Here is a 15,362-nt window from a genome sequence, read left to right as displayed (position 1 = left end):
TTTTACATAGTCTTTCATAATATGCATGCCTAGTAAATTGTTACAATATTATTATTGACACATCAGATTGAAGACCCTCGTGTTTCTCGTGCTTCACTGTCTAGAGGACACCAGGTTTGAACGCTACATCCTACCCTTTCTTTGAAGCGGCATCCAGTATGATAAAGACATTACCATAATATAAATAGAAAAATCCCTTCCCTGCTGCTGTGTCCTTTTAGAGGAAAATAGTAATTTTTCTTTCTTTTATGGTGAGAATGTAAAATGGTTTTCTTGTTCATTTAACTTTCAAGAGCTCACTAAGAATGTCTTTTCAAGACTCTATGGAGAAGATTATTATTTACAGAAACTAGTACTATAATCTTTGGTTCATACCTATGCCTGGAAATCCTAGCTTTAGCGCCAGCTCATGAGAAGCAGAGATGGAAACCGGCGGGCTTTGGACCGCGCGGAAGGCAAGCTGTCTAAGTACTTACACCCTCCAGCTCCCGCAACCCGCCTCTCGACGCGTGACGTCACCCGCCTTCCGGAAGTCCCGCGCCTGCGCCGGAGGCGTGTCCATCCCCTCCGCGTGCAGTTACCTGAGAGACGCGCGAGTTTCGGTGCCGCCGCTGCTGTCGCGGTCGCCGCAGCCCCCGCCGCGGAGGCGAACGCGTCCGCCGAGGAGGCCCGCGCTGCGCCATGGAGGTGGTGGAGGCCGCCGCGCAGCTGCAGACGCTCAAGTTCGGCAGCTCCGGCCAGGGGCCCGCGGCACCGGCGGCACCTGAGGAGCCCCGGGAAGCCGAGCAGACGGAGCGGGCCCCGCCGGCAGGGGAGCAGCCGCCAGCCCCGAGCGCCGAAGGAAACCCGCCGCAGCTCGACCGGCCGCCCCTAAGTGAGGCCTGCGTCACCCGCCCGGACGCCGCGGAGCCGCCGCCAGCCCTGCAGGCCTCGGACTCATCGGATTCGGACTCGGATTCGGACAGGTCGAGTGCACGCGCGCCCCGGGGCTGCCGGGACCGGGGGGCAGGGGCCTAGGTCGTGGTCGACGCGCGTGCTCTGCGGGGTGGCGCTGCTGATGCTGGGTGCGCACGTGCGCTCCGGGATCCGGTACCCCGGCTGGCAGCATCGCCTTCCCAGGGGTGTCTGCCCAGTTACAGGAGTTCCAACGTCCTTCCCCGACTTGACAGTCCGCCAGGGCACAGGTAGAAGGAGTAACCTGTTCACTGTAGAAAAACCGGTGTTTGTAGATTGTTCTCATAACATCCAAGCTTAGCATGTACTTCAGAGTTACGACAAGAATTTTGTTTCAGTTTGGAATTGCCACTTTTTTTTTTTCATCGAGTCCGCTTTTTTCAAATCCTAAGAGTTGGCGGTCAGGAAAAGGATTGCTGTATGTTTCAAAGTTGACTTCTCTTCCAGAAAAGGTCTCATGGAGGCCAGACTGGTCTCACACTGTAGCCTGCGAGGTTGATGGTGAACTTCTGCCTCCTCCTCCCAAGTGCAGGGTTGTACACGCGCTCACCACCTTGCTCCTCTCATAGCTGCTTGATAATGTTAGAATTTGCGCACCAGTTTCTTGGTATTTGGGACTCTATGCTTTCCAGAGAAATTTACTCTCTGTGCTCTTCTTGATGGAAGAAGATCCAAAATATAGAATGTTTTCCAAATACCTTGACCACATGGCGAGGGGGTTCTGAGAGGTGGACAAGATAAGCACATGATGGGGAGATGTGGCATTTTTAGAAAACCCACTGACTGAGACCAGGGAAGAGTGGTTTCTGTTATGCCCAAATCTGTCTCGTGGAAAAGCCCATGCCACCTCGGTGACAAAAGCTGTGTCCCTGGAGCTTCTTGCTGTGGCAGCAGCTCTAGAAATCTCTACCCAGCAGTTTACTGTTCTTATAACTTTAGGGAAAGGGAGGTTTTACTAGTTTCTTGAATCTTGTAGAACCAAAGAAGTTTTTAAGAGTTAATGGTCACCATGGCAACTTTGAAGCATCCCAAAGTGATGACTGAAAATGAACTCACTGAATTGAGTGGTCTCACCATAGGTAGGTTACTCAGACAGGTGCTTTACCTAGAGTTACCATTAGTCACTGATTGTCACTGCATAATTGCAGTCGTAGAGATTTATAAAATGTGACACTCTTGGCCCAGAGAGGGTCCATATGTCTGTAATAGTATATATCCAGTGTCAAAAATGGCCTCTCCCCACAACTGTTCTTCATCCCACTGGATTTTAAAATGGACAGAATAAACCCAGTGTAGAGGCACATCTTTCCTTAATCCCAGGGAGACAGGCAGGAGGATCTCTGGTTCAAGGTCAGCCTGGTCTAAGGAGTGAGTTCCTAGACAGCCAGAGCTACAAAAAGAAAAGAAACCCTGTCTCAAACAACAACAACAAAGTCATTTTGAAATGTTAGCTTTTGAATTAGACAAGCAAGAGGAAGTAAATTGTTTCCTACTTGAAACAAGATTTTAATTATGATGGTACCTGACCAGGTTTTCAACTCTGCCTCTACAGTGAAACGGATTCGGATAGTTCAAGCTCCTCTTCTTCATCCTCATCTTCATCTTCTTCCTGTGTATCACTTCCTCCAGTGCTGTCGGATGGAGAGGAAGATGTACAAGTTGAAAAGGAAAACAAGAATTTTCCTCTTAAAACAAAAGATGAGTTGCTGCTTAATGTAAGTGCTTGGGATTGTTACTTATTGATTACTTATATTTGTTATTTCTATTATTTATTATATCTATTATTTATTCTGATTGCTCCATAAACTTAGTGTCTCTTCTCAGCTTTTTGTACGAAGTTCTGCCGTGCTTTCACAAAGAGTCATGCGGAAAATTTCCAGGGCTGCTGCAAACCCTGGCACTTGATACCTAACTCATGATCTTACAGAGGCATTGCCTTCACTTTAGTGGCTTCTGTGTTTTCTTTTCTTTTTTTGAGGGAGGGGGTGGGGGGTTTTTTTGGTATGTTTGGTTGTTTTGTTTTGTTTTGGTTGGTTGGTTTTTGGTTTTTTTAGTCAGGCTTTCTCTGTAGTTTTGGAGCCTGTCCTGGAACTAGCACTTCTAGACCAGGCTGGCCTCAAACTCACAGAGATCTAACTATCTCTGGCTCCCAAGTGCTGAGATTAAAGGCTGCGCCACCACCACCGAGGCTGGACACAGATCAGTCAGTTTTAGGCCCCTTGCTTAGCATGCGTGGAAAAACCTGGGACCTATGTTCATTCTCAATACTACAGAAATATGAGAAAAATAATCTTTGTCAATTGGTGGCCTTCTTTCATTTGTTTATTGCTGTTCTATGCACAGAAACTTTCTTCCATAGTCATTGAAACCTTTTTAATTGATTGCTTTTAGAGCAGTAGAGTGAAAAAAATTGCTGGCTTTAATGGATTTTAAGCTTTTTAGGATACCTAATCACTTGAAACCTTGTATCATTTTTAAAAAATCCTGTAAGATAGGGGGACCAGTTGCATTCAAACCACCACACTGATCATCTCTCAAGCTCTCATTATAAAACCAACAAACTTTAGAAATTTACCCATTTCCATATTTTATTTGCCATATTTAGTCTGGATTTCTTAACATTGGGAGTCCTTTGAAATTTATCGCCAAATCTTACTATATTATGGTGGGGGGTGTTTTTCTAAATAGAATACCCAGGCATTCGTGAGAAATCTGATAGCCTTTGACTAGACAGGTCAGGAGTCATATTTGAGGACTGGGTTCATAACTGATTTTGCTTCTCCCTGGTATTCAGTGAAGTCATTGACTCTCACGATAGGTTCATAGTCAGCAGTAGTGATGATTACAAAATGAATGTGTAAATAGATGTCTTTTCTTCATTTGTTGTTTTAAGTAATTGCAACACATCTGTAACATACCAGGTACTTCAAACAGAACGAGTCAGTGTGCTGTTGAAGTGTGTGTGTTTGTAATTGTAACACGTCTGTAACATGCCAGGTACTTCAAACAGAACCAGTCAGTGTGCTGTTGAAGTGCGTGTGTTTGGCTCAGAAGAAAATTGCATTGTTTGGAAAGTACATTGTTGTCGTTTAAAACTCAGAACAATAACTGAAGTCCTTTTTATGCTTTTTCTAAGGGATGTTTTGGGAAAGACAGAAGAAGCAGTTAAAGGTTCTTTTCTGTTTATTGTTTTGTCTGTAAGTGTGTCTGTGTGAGGGTGTCAGGAGCCTCAGACCTGGAATACTGACAGATGTGAGCTACCATGTGGGTGCTGGGAATTGAATCTTAGTGTTTTGGAAGAACAGCCACCTAGCCGTCTCTCCATCCTATATTTATTTGGGGTTTTGAGACAGGGTTTCTCTGCATAGCCCTAGCTGTTCTGGAACTTATTATGTAGACCAGACTGGTCTCAAACTCACATAGATCCGCCTGCCTCTGCCTCCCTAGTGCTGGAATTAAAGGTGGACCTCATTACACACAGCAGTTTTTTAATTTTAAAGTTAATGGATTAATGGTTAGATATTAACTTGTTTTTATATTAACAGTATTAGGTAAACAACACTACCGTTTTGTTCCTAGAGATAGTGGAGACGTTATTTCTCTGGTTATTCCTAAGGCCCTTACTCTGGAAGCATCTATTATGATTCTCTCAAAGGATTCATTAAGTTCAGGACATAAGAGTAGCTTAGAAAAAGGGAGAGGGAGAAGGAGGGGGGTAGCTTGATCCTGAATTCCAAGGATAGTATGACCTCCGTGTCCATCCTGCTCTGCCTTTGTGTTGCTTTTTAGGGGTGGCCAACGATGTGCATTTTTATGTGAAGGATTTAGCCTGCAGCCTGTATCTTGTTACACAGCCTCGGACAAACAGTGGAGTCAGTGGGATGCATATTGAATTTGTTTGGGTCAGAGCCTCATGGTCATTCCTGTTCGTGTGGGCAAGTCTGTAGGAGGTGAGAATGTGTGGGAAGTGAAAGCTTGAGAAGCACCTGGACTAGTGGTGATGATAGTGGGGGTGCCCGTGAGCCAGTTGGCAAGAGGGGGTGCGAATGTGTATTTTGAGGAGGGTGGGGATGGGGTTATTGTGCCATGTGGGATGGTTTTTCTGACAAAAAAAGGATGCTGACTATTTGGGAGTATCAGTATTAACTGATAGAGGCAGGTTCTTAAGTGAGTGTGGTGCCTGGCTTAAAGTCAAACTCAGTATAGTGAGAAGAAAAGATTCGGGTATCAGGACATCAAAAAGATTTAATGTAAACTTTAGGTGAAAAGTCATGGGTGCTAAGGCAGCTGTTAGGTCATTATTTTGCATGTCTCTTGAAGACTTCAGTTTCAGTGAATGTCATGTGATTTTGGTCCTTCTATACTGATTTCCCAGGTTCACCTCTGGATTGAACTTTTTCTTTCTAGCTTTATGAACTTCTCTATCCCTGTCTCTAAATACAGCATTTTCTTGCAGATCCCCTTGAACTAGCTAGTGTTTTATTTCTTTTTTTGGGACAGTACTATTAGGGTTTTGTTTTGTTTTACTTTGTTTATTAAATAACAGTTCATTCTTCTGGGAAGTGTCCCTTCTTTATTACCACTAATTCTATGTGCTATGGGCTGTTTTGTTAAAACCTTGAATGAGTCACTTGTACTCTTAGGCAATGTTAATTGCATGTCTTAATGTGAAGCTGCTGGATATATGCAGTTTATTTATTAATTTAATACCTAACGAGATTCTGAAGAAAATCAGTTGTTTTTGCTAAATGCTCTAAACTGTTAATAGCAGCTTTCAGTTTGTGTAGGTCTTAGGGATATCTGGATGATGGACATGCCTTCTTTCTTGCAATGCTATGTCCTAACTGCTTTTGATGTATTTCATCTTTTAGGAATGTTCTCTTTAGATGTGCAGAGAGCTTCCTCTTTACTTTTTTTTTTTTTTTTTTCTTGGGTTTTCGAGACAGGGTTTCTCTGTGGTTTTGGAGCCTGTCCTGAAACTAGCTCTTGTAGACCAGGCTGGTCTCGAACTTACAGAGATCCACCTGCCTCTGCCTCCCAAGTGCTGGGATTAAAGGCGTGCACCACCACCGCCCGGCTTGTTAGTCTGCTTTTAAGCAAGAATGTTGCTTCAGTCTTCTTAAGTCTTCCTATTTGAAAACTTGAACGCTGTGCTCTGGCTGTAGTTTGAGCATTTACTGTGGAAATCTGAAATGTCAAACTTTTCAGTATCGACATGAACTTTTGTTTCATCCCCAAAATTATTTAAAATATTGTATAAGATTACATTCAGTTAGTGTGTATAAGGTATGCATTAAACAAATGAATTTCACATTTAGGCTTTAGTTCCATCCCCAGGATATCTCATTATGTGTATGCAAATTGTCAAATCAGAAAGCCAGGGTGTTTCTTTGCCAGGAGTTTCTTGTGAGGGACACTGAGTATTTACTTTGTGGCTTATTAGTTACAGGTATCTGGGAATTACAGTGAAGTAGTTTGGAGATTATTCTTCCAAAATAAGCTTCCAAAATAAAGTAAACTTTATGGGCAATTTTGGTTTGCTATGTTTTGTTTTGTTTTTTGATTATAGCCAAATCTTATCACTCAAAGAAAATTAAAAGTAAAGGAAGCCATGCGTAATAGTACATGCTTGAATCCCAAAAGTCAGCATGAATTGTATAGATACGCTGTCTCAAAAACAGAAACTGGGTTGGGGGGGGTGGTCAAAGGAACACAGAAAGCGATATTAATAATGAACCATAGAGGAACTGAAAAAGGAGTCCAGTTGGGTCTCTTGGTGATGTATCAGTTACAGACTCTGATGTGTGATTTAATGAATTGCATTTCTTCAGCGTAAACCTTTGAGTGCTGAGCGGTTTCTATAGAGCCTGTATGATGTAGAGCACCGTGTGCACTGCAGCTTTGGAGTTATGTTAAGTCCATCGTACTATGTGTCGCTGAATTGGAAAATTAGATGCCTTTTGAAATATTTCTCAGAAACTTATGCTCAGAGTTCTTCGTTAAAATAAAACAAATGTTATTGAAAATTTGAATTTTTAAAAACATTAGGGATGGCAATGTTCCAATCTATGAACTAGAAACGAGTTCTATAAATTATTGCTTATTTTCTTGTCCAAAAACCTGAAAGACTTTCACATTTTAAAATTGTGATTTTGGTGCTCTGGGGTATAAAAAGCGAACAATGCTCAATAGGGATAACCGTGTGTATTTATGCTTGTGATACAGTATGACCAAGAAAATGTTAATTGCTGCTCATGAGAAATTTAACTTTCTCATCAAGACTGCCTTTGTTTAAAAAAAGAAAAAAGAAAGAGTGGGTTGAGGACATTTATTCACCTAATATGCTAAGGCAGACACATCCAAAACATATCACATGAAGGAAGGAAATACCTAGGCTACTTCAGGTGGTTAGAAGCTTCACTGGAATATTCATACCTGCTTGATGTCCCAGTTCCTGTGAAACTGTTATACTATAGTGTGCACTAATCATTACTAATTGAATATGTTGTTTCTCAAGGACTGACTTATTTGTCATTTTGTCCTAAATATAGGGGAAGGTTCTTTTTAAGTTTAATCTTTTTATGACTGGGTAGGTTGGGATTTACTATATTCTAACCTGGATACTAATGAAACTTGACACAATGCCTGGTGTTTAAGTAATGTTTTATACACTTAGAGGAAGATGTAGTTTTTATTAGTATTTGATATGAGGCTTTTGTCTTTCACTATACAAATGATTGCATAAAGCTCATATGCAGCATAATGCACTCGCTAAAGCACCTGCCTTCACACCCACAGTGTTCTGGGTCCCATCTAGCACCATGTACATTTATTCAAGGTAGTGAATGAATGATTTGTTAGGCTTCAAATGAAGATTTTATGCACTGGAGTAGGCATACATTTCCAGTGTATCTCCTGTATGAATATAACTACACAGACTCATTCCATAGTCTTGTTTTCCTGGTAGACTTGAATAAGGAAGTTTGTCTAACTGAAGTGTGGGGATAGTGACCGAATGTCAGGGGAGCGCTGTGTGTATAGTAGGACTGTGTCGGACGGGAGTGATGAGGTGAAGATCACTTGAACTTGCCCAAGGAAGAATGGTTCTGTCACAGACCAGTTGCATGCTCAGAGTCAGTAGGAACTCAGAAGATGACAGTTTGTTCATTTGTCATACACAAGGCCAATGTTCGTTCTAAACTGAACCTTTTTTTGCCTTTGTTTCAGAAACATAAACTGTTGCATGCAGTTATTTGACAGTGCCTTTTCTCTTAGTTTTATATAAGCTTTAGATAAACTAAATATATAATCCTGAGGTAGCAGTGTTTAAGATTTTTTATACTGAAATATAATTTTAATTCAGTTTTGTATTTGAGTCTTTTGCAGTTTTTAATGAAGTCTGGGCTTGTAGGCTTTGTTTGCTTGCTTGCTTGCTTGCTTGCTTGATTTTTGTTTGCTTTTGAGACAGGGTCTGACTACATAGCCCTGGCTTAGCCTCAGGCTGGCCTTGAATTCTCAGAGATCTGCTGCCCCTCCCTGAGATTAAAGGTGTGTGCCTTGGTGCACATTCTTGAGCTTTGTTTTTGTTGACAGTCATTTTAGAGAAAAATAAGACGAAAACATAATCATTGGAAAAGGAAAACTAAAAGACATTTCCAAGAATCATTGACTTTCTTAGTTGTAACTATTTAATATGCTGACCTGAGACTGTTTTGTATCATATAAAAATAATGAATGAGGGCACAAATGGTACAATACAGAAATGGCTGAATTCTACAGAAATCTCTGGAGCTTCTCCTGGAGAAGTTGAAAGATAATAAATGAAATATTAAATTGGTCATAGTGGACACAAGCTGTAAGGACCTAATCCATTCTTTTTCCAATATGTTTCACCAGATATAGGAAAAATAAAATTTCAGTCATGGCTCTCAGGACTCCAGAGATTGGATCCTACTTTACAACTATATCTGAAAAGTGAAGGCTCACCTAATAGCATCAGGTAATTGTTGGCCGTGTGCATGCATTCTTTTGGGTAATGAGAGGAAAGTGGTTACATAATTTATCCCACTTCCAGGCTTTTCTCACTTCTGCCCAAACTAGTACCAGAAGGGATTGGCTTCTATTTGGAATGTTTGCTTCTTTTTCCCAGAACCCTCTCTGCTTTTACTCCATTTTTGTGAGTAAAACACAAGTAATGGTCTAGATAATTTTGCCTTTTTTTTTTTTTGCTTTTTCCTTTTCCAGTAGTAAACCTTAAAAAAAGCTAGAGAAGTCAAAGCCATTGTAAAGGATGAATGTTATCTTGTCAGGGCATGTTTTTGGGACTAGCTCCTTACAGTTTTGTTCTTGAAGTTTCGTTTTTAATAGGGCACATTTTGAATGTTGTTTGTTGCTCATTCATTGTCTTGTTGAAGAGTTACACCTTGTGTAACTCGGATGTTCTAACATCTGTTGTTTCAGAAGTGTTGTTAGGGTCTGATTTGATCTGCTATGGGACAGCCTCCTTGTTTAGCTTTGGCTAGCCTGGAACTTTTAGTTGTATAGACCATGCTGAGCTAGAACTCACAAGAGAACCGCCTGCCTCTGCCTCCTAAGGTATTAATGGCAGGTATCATCACACTGTCCCTGAGACTTATAATTTTCTTATGACTTGCTTATAAGTAACTTATCAGGAAGTCATAGCAATTTTGTTCTAGTCTAGTATGTAGTCTCCAAATTTATTATGCTGCTGCTTTGATGATGACTCCTCAGCATGTTGTAAGATTTGTGCTAAACTTTCACTCAGTTTCTGCATTGCTCATGGAAAAACACTGGTGCCAGAAGGAGACTTTCCTGAGAATCTATTAAGTGGTAAGATTAATAGCAAAGTACCTAGCCATGCTGACATCTGCTCTAAGTTAGCTAATACTCCTACTTAACTTTTCAATAATAGTAGATTATTTTGTCGTGATAAAGGATCTACGTTGCATGTCAGCTTTCTTAAATTGTGTTTGTATCACCTTTGCCTCAGAAAGCCCTTTGATTAGCTAGGGAGTGTGTAGGAAATGAATGACTTGAATTTATTTAGTATGTTGAATTTTAGTCATTCCTTTACCAGAAGTGCCTGTTGTATTGTATGTTCAGGTAGCCTTTTGACTGACAATGTCAGTCTTTACTTATTCTTTATTATCAAATACAGAAATAAGGACTGTGTCTAAGGAAAATATTTTTGCTATTCTTTAATTTTTCGGCAGTGGACATTTTATAACGTGTTTTAGGTAAGTGACAGCATAACTTTTTAATTGCAGATAATGTACATATAAAACAAGTTTTTTAAAGTATAGTTTAATCACAAATCTTGATTTCACAAGTGGAATATTTAGGTTAGTATTATGACATTTCATTAATGTTAGGTACATGCTATTGTGATGTAATTTTAGATTTTTACCTGTGTTAGTGGCTGGAAGTACACCCATTTTAATGCCTGTGTATGTGCCTTGCAGTTGTGGACTCTTTCTGTGTGAGAAAGTAAAGTGAGGTTGTGCAGAAGACTGCGTTGATGGACTTGTCCATGTCTTCTTAACACTAAAGCCATCGTACATCTTAAATGTCGTCATTCTGACTTGAGATTGGCTCATAATTAAATTTAAGTTTAGTCGGTTACATTTAAACTTAACCACATATGGTTAGTTTCTTTCTATTTGGGTATGCAGAATGAAAGGAATTGTTTATAGTTGTTCACAGTGGCTATGGGCAATATCAGCTCATTTAATTTTCCTAATCTGCAGTTAAGTACCCTTCTTTCTTTTTACTGTCCTGGGTTTTGTTCATTACTTGAAGATCTTTCTACCCTGTTTCCCTTTCATTATTTCTGTATTATCTATTGCAGAGATCCTTTCCAAATATTTAAATTGTGTCTGTAATCAAAATAGCCATACCCATCAGTGTGTATTCCAGTTTGGTTTTCCCCTATTGTTGACATTTGTGTATTTTTATTTCTTGGCACCGTATATCTTTTTATCACCTACAAAAAAATAAATAAAATGATTCGCCTCTGTTTCCTTTAATGAGGATAATATGCCTCTGAGGAGATTTACGTATTATCTGCCCAGGGCAGCTGCTATGTTACCAGGGAAGCCAGGTGTTAATTTAATTGTAGTAATGCTTGCTACTGCAAGCTAGAGGTATCTATGCATCATTTTTGGCAGTCAGGTTTTCTAAGCAGCTTTATTTTATTTTGAGGTGGTTTGGTTCAGGTGTTTTTTCTTTCTTGAGGGTTGTATATTAAATTATATATTCATTTTCTGACTTTTGCTGTGACTAAAATGAACCTTGACTTCTGAGATGTTTTATTAGCTTGGAGTGGTAATATGGATCAGTTCATTTAATTAATTTCTAGTGACTGTGCTAGGCATCATTCTGTGTGCTCCAGCTGTGTCCTACATGCTGGGTTTGTTCTCATTAGGAGTGTGATAAATGGAATATTAGTATGTTTTGAAGGAGGAAAAGGATAGAGTAACTTGGTAAAGAATAGCTAGCCTTGGTAGTGGTGTTCTTTAGGTCCAGTAGTTAGGGAAGAGATGGTGGCCCATGGAATGCATGCATTAAGACAGAATCTTAATAGTGCTCTATTGGATATGGCAGTCCAAAAACTTCCCATTAAATTCTCTAGGGACCTATCCCAAACTACCCTTTCAAAGTTCTGCTTCCTTAAACCACTAAGAATTTTCATGGAAAGAATATCTGTTGGATGAAATCTAGCTGATAGAACTTGAAATATTCCTTTTCTCTTTTCTGTCTCCTAGTCTGTTTATTTGAAGGAAATAAACATCCATCTTTCCTTGATTTTTGTCTGAAAAGTGTCTGCCATTCTGAAAGTGACTTCAAACAGCTTAATTTAGCTAACTTGCAAAGGTATACTTTGTAATAAGTTCACATTGGAATCTTGTGGTGCTAGTTCCATTACTTACCTCTTGCACTTTGTGTACAGTATTTAGTTCATTGTGTATGCTCTGTGTTCTGTTGAGTATTGAGAATAGAGACTTTATATACAGAACTATATAGGTAGGTGTTCTGCTGTCTATAAAGGGTTCACTGGCTCTGTTACTTACTCCACCACTGGGGAGGGAGGGTTTGACTACAGGTCTGGAACTTACAGACCGGTCAGTGTAGCTAAAAGAGTGAGCTTTATATTCAGCATTTTATATTTCATAAAACAAGATGAGAATGATAAAAGACAATTTCAGTCCCTGGCTTCTATACACACCTGCGCACACACACACACACACACACACACACACGCATATAAACGAATTACTGCATGAATAAAAGTAATTTAATGCTGAGGAAATATACATTTTCATGTTATAGGCCCCTTAGAACTACTCAACTGAAGTTGGAAGTGTGGTGACAGTCACAGATATCAATATTTTTTCTCTGTGTTTCTACAGGAAATCAGATGCCTTGCACATGTTTAGCTGGAACTTCTCATTGTTATAATTGTCAGGGACCAGCTTCGACAGATTACCTGTCTTCCAGAGTGGAGGTGTGAATTACAGTAAGGAATACCAAGATGCGAACTAAAATAATAAAATGCAGAAACACATAGGACAGTATTGGGAGGGAATTTCAGTACTGTTTAATTTCTAACAGCTTAACATACCCCTGATTTCAAAAGTTAGGAGTAGAACAAAAGGTCTGTATTAACATACAAATTGAAAGTCATGGGGTGCATTCAGCATTATGTCCTTAACTGCTGCCCTAGACTAAACACCCTGTAGGCAAACACTTCATTGGTAGAATTTCCATAAAGGGTACAAGAACCTAGTTGGATCCTTAGACTTTTGTTTTAGGTAGGAACCAACTACTTTCCTGTTTCAGGAGCCAGAGGTCTGTCAACTAGCCACACCTCTTTACAGTAGCCTTGAGAGAGCAGAACTCTGATTTACAACTAGGTGGGACCTTTGTTTGAGTTAGAAGCACAATAATCTCAAACTAAAAACAAGTCCCAAAACTCTCTGACCTTTGGCCTCTTTGGACCTCCACAATAATAATGATTGAAACAAGGTGTTGAGAGGCCCCTGTGACAACAGAATAGTGCTTGCCTTAGAAAAGTCTGGTACTACATAACTTATTTTCTCCCCTATAGGTACGCTTTACCATAGGGTATTAGGACTTCATACTGTAGGGCTAGCAAGCTTAACCTACAAAAATTGTGTTAATACTGATGTCAAACTAATGAAAAAACAGTAAAACTTACTAGGCTGCATTTGATTAATCTTAGAAGAATAGTTATTTATTTTCTTAACCTTATTAAGATACATATCAATATGTAATTATTCTTAACATTTGTAACATTCTTAGAATTAGATGTTATGCCCACTGCTATACTTACTTGACACTAAAGAATCTGAAAACATAATGTACTAATATTGTAGAACAGTGTGTTAGCTATGAAAGTCAGGCACATAGTGGCTTACACTACAATCCCAGCACTTGGGAGGCAAAGGTAAAAGGTTGGCCTAACTGAATTCAAGGTCAGCCTGGTCTACGCAGTGAGTTCTAGGACAGCCTTGCTTGTGTAGTGAAACCCCATCTCAAAAGAGGGGGGAGAGAAGAGAGTGCACAGAGGGAGTACTAGGAATTTGTGATAGCAAGTAATGGATAAATTAACTTATTTCTTTTTCCTTTTTTTAATTGATGCTTATTGAGCACTACAATTTTCTCTGCTCCCCTCCCTTCTTCCCTGCTTTTCCCTTCAGCCCTCCCCCAATTTACTCAGGAGGTCTTGTCTTTGTCTACTTTCTACTTCCCATGTAGATTAGATCTATGTAAGTCTCTCTTAGTGTCCTCATTGTTGTCTAAGTTCTCTGGGATTGTGGTTTGTAGGCTGGCTTTCTTTGCTTTATGTTTAAAAACCACCTATGAGTGAGTACATGTGATAATTGTCTTTCTGTGTCTGGGTTACCTCACTCAAAATGATGTTTTCTAGCTCCATTTTCCTGCAAAATTCAAGATGTCATTATTTTTTTCTGCTGTGTAGTACTCCATTGTGTAAATGTACCACATTTTTTTTTTTTTTTTTTTATCCATTCTTCAATCAAGGGGCATTTAGGTTGTTTCCAGGTTCTGGCTATGACAAACAAAGCTGCTATGAACACAGTTGAGCACATGTCCTTATGGCATGATTGAGCATCCTTTGGATGTATACCCAAAAATGGTATTACTGGGTCTTGAGGAAAGTTGTTTCCTAATTTCCTGAGAAGTTGCCACATTGATATTCAAAGTGGTTGTACCAGCTTGCATTCCCACAGCAATGCAGGAGTGTTCCCTTTACCCCACAACCTCTCCAGCATAAGTTATCATCAGTGTTTTTGATCTTGGCCATTCTTACAGATAAAAGATGGAATCTCAGAGTTGTTTTGATTTGCATTTCTCTAATGGCTAAGGATGTTGAACATTTCGTTAAGTGTCTTTCAGCCATTTTAGATTCCTCTGTTGAGAGTTCTCTATTTAGGTCTGTACTCCATTTTTATTGGATTATGTGATCTTTTGGTGTCCAATTTCTCGAGTTCTTTGTATATTTTGGAGATCAGACCTCTGTCTGCTGTGAGGTTAGTAAAGATCTTTTCCCATTTTGTAGGCTGTCATTTTGTCTTGTTGACCGTGTCCTTTGCTTTACAGAAGCTTTTCAGTTTCAGGAGGTCCCATTATTATTAATTATTTCTCTCAGTGTCTGTGCTGCTGGGGTTATATTTAGGAAGTGGTCTCCTGTGCCAATGTATTCAAGTGTACTTCCCACTTTCTCTTCTATAAGGTTCAGTGTGGCTGGCTTTATTTTTGATCCATTTGGACTTGAGTTTTGTGCATGGTGAGAGATATGGGTCTATTTTCATTCTTCTACATGTTGATAACCAGTTATGCCAGCACCACTTGTTAAATATACTTTCTTTTTTCCATTTGATATTTTTTGCTTCTTTATCAAACACCAAGTGTTCGAAGACGTGTGGATTGATACCCGGGTCTTTTATTCAGTTCCTTTGGTCCTCTTGTCTGTTCTTACGCCAATACCAGGCTGTTTTCAGTACTGTAGCTTTGTCGTAGAGTTTTAAGTCAGGGATTGTGATGCTTCCAGAAGTTCTTTTATTGTACAGGATTGTTTTGGCTATCATAGGTTTTTTGCTTTTCCAAATGAAGTTGAGTACTGTTCTTTTGAGGTCATTGAAGATTTTTGCTGGGATTTTGATGGGCATTGCATTGAATCTGTGAATAAAGTAACCTAACAAACCTAAGTGCCTATGTAAATATCAAAACTACTAAACCGGGATCTCAGTTAATACTAGCAACAATACTAGGACAGTTTTGAAGTTTGCCTAGTAAAATAAACATGTAAAAACAGTTAGAAAATGCTGTTAGGGGAAATGTTGATG

At 39.7% G+C, this 15,362-nt stretch overlaps 1 protein-coding gene across 1 annotated transcript in view; it reads left to right on the top strand.

Annotated features, from left to right (window-relative positions):
- Nucleotides 1–560: 560 nt before the first annotated feature.
- Nucleotides 561–15,362, top strand: part of Naf1 (nuclear assembly factor 1 ribonucleoprotein) — a 33,773-nt gene continuing 18,971 nt past the window's right edge. Inside the window, exons 1-2 of the mRNA XM_057752562.1 lie at nt 561–965; nt 2,507–2,669. Of these exons, the coding sequence (XP_057608545.1) occupies nt 682–965; nt 2,507–2,669 (447 nt within the window). The 5' untranslated portion in view covers nt 561–681. The remainder of the gene's footprint in view (nt 966–2,506; nt 2,670–15,362) is intronic.

The sequence above is a fragment of the Chionomys nivalis genome, chromosome 20, assembly GCF_950005125.1.
Source record: "Chionomys nivalis chromosome 20, mChiNiv1.1, whole genome shotgun sequence".
Classification (NCBI taxonomy): Eukaryota; Metazoa; Chordata; class Mammalia; order Rodentia; family Cricetidae; genus Chionomys; species Chionomys nivalis.
The sequence above is the reverse complement of the archived record's forward strand: the minus strand, read 5'-3'. Positions and strand labels throughout refer to the sequence as shown.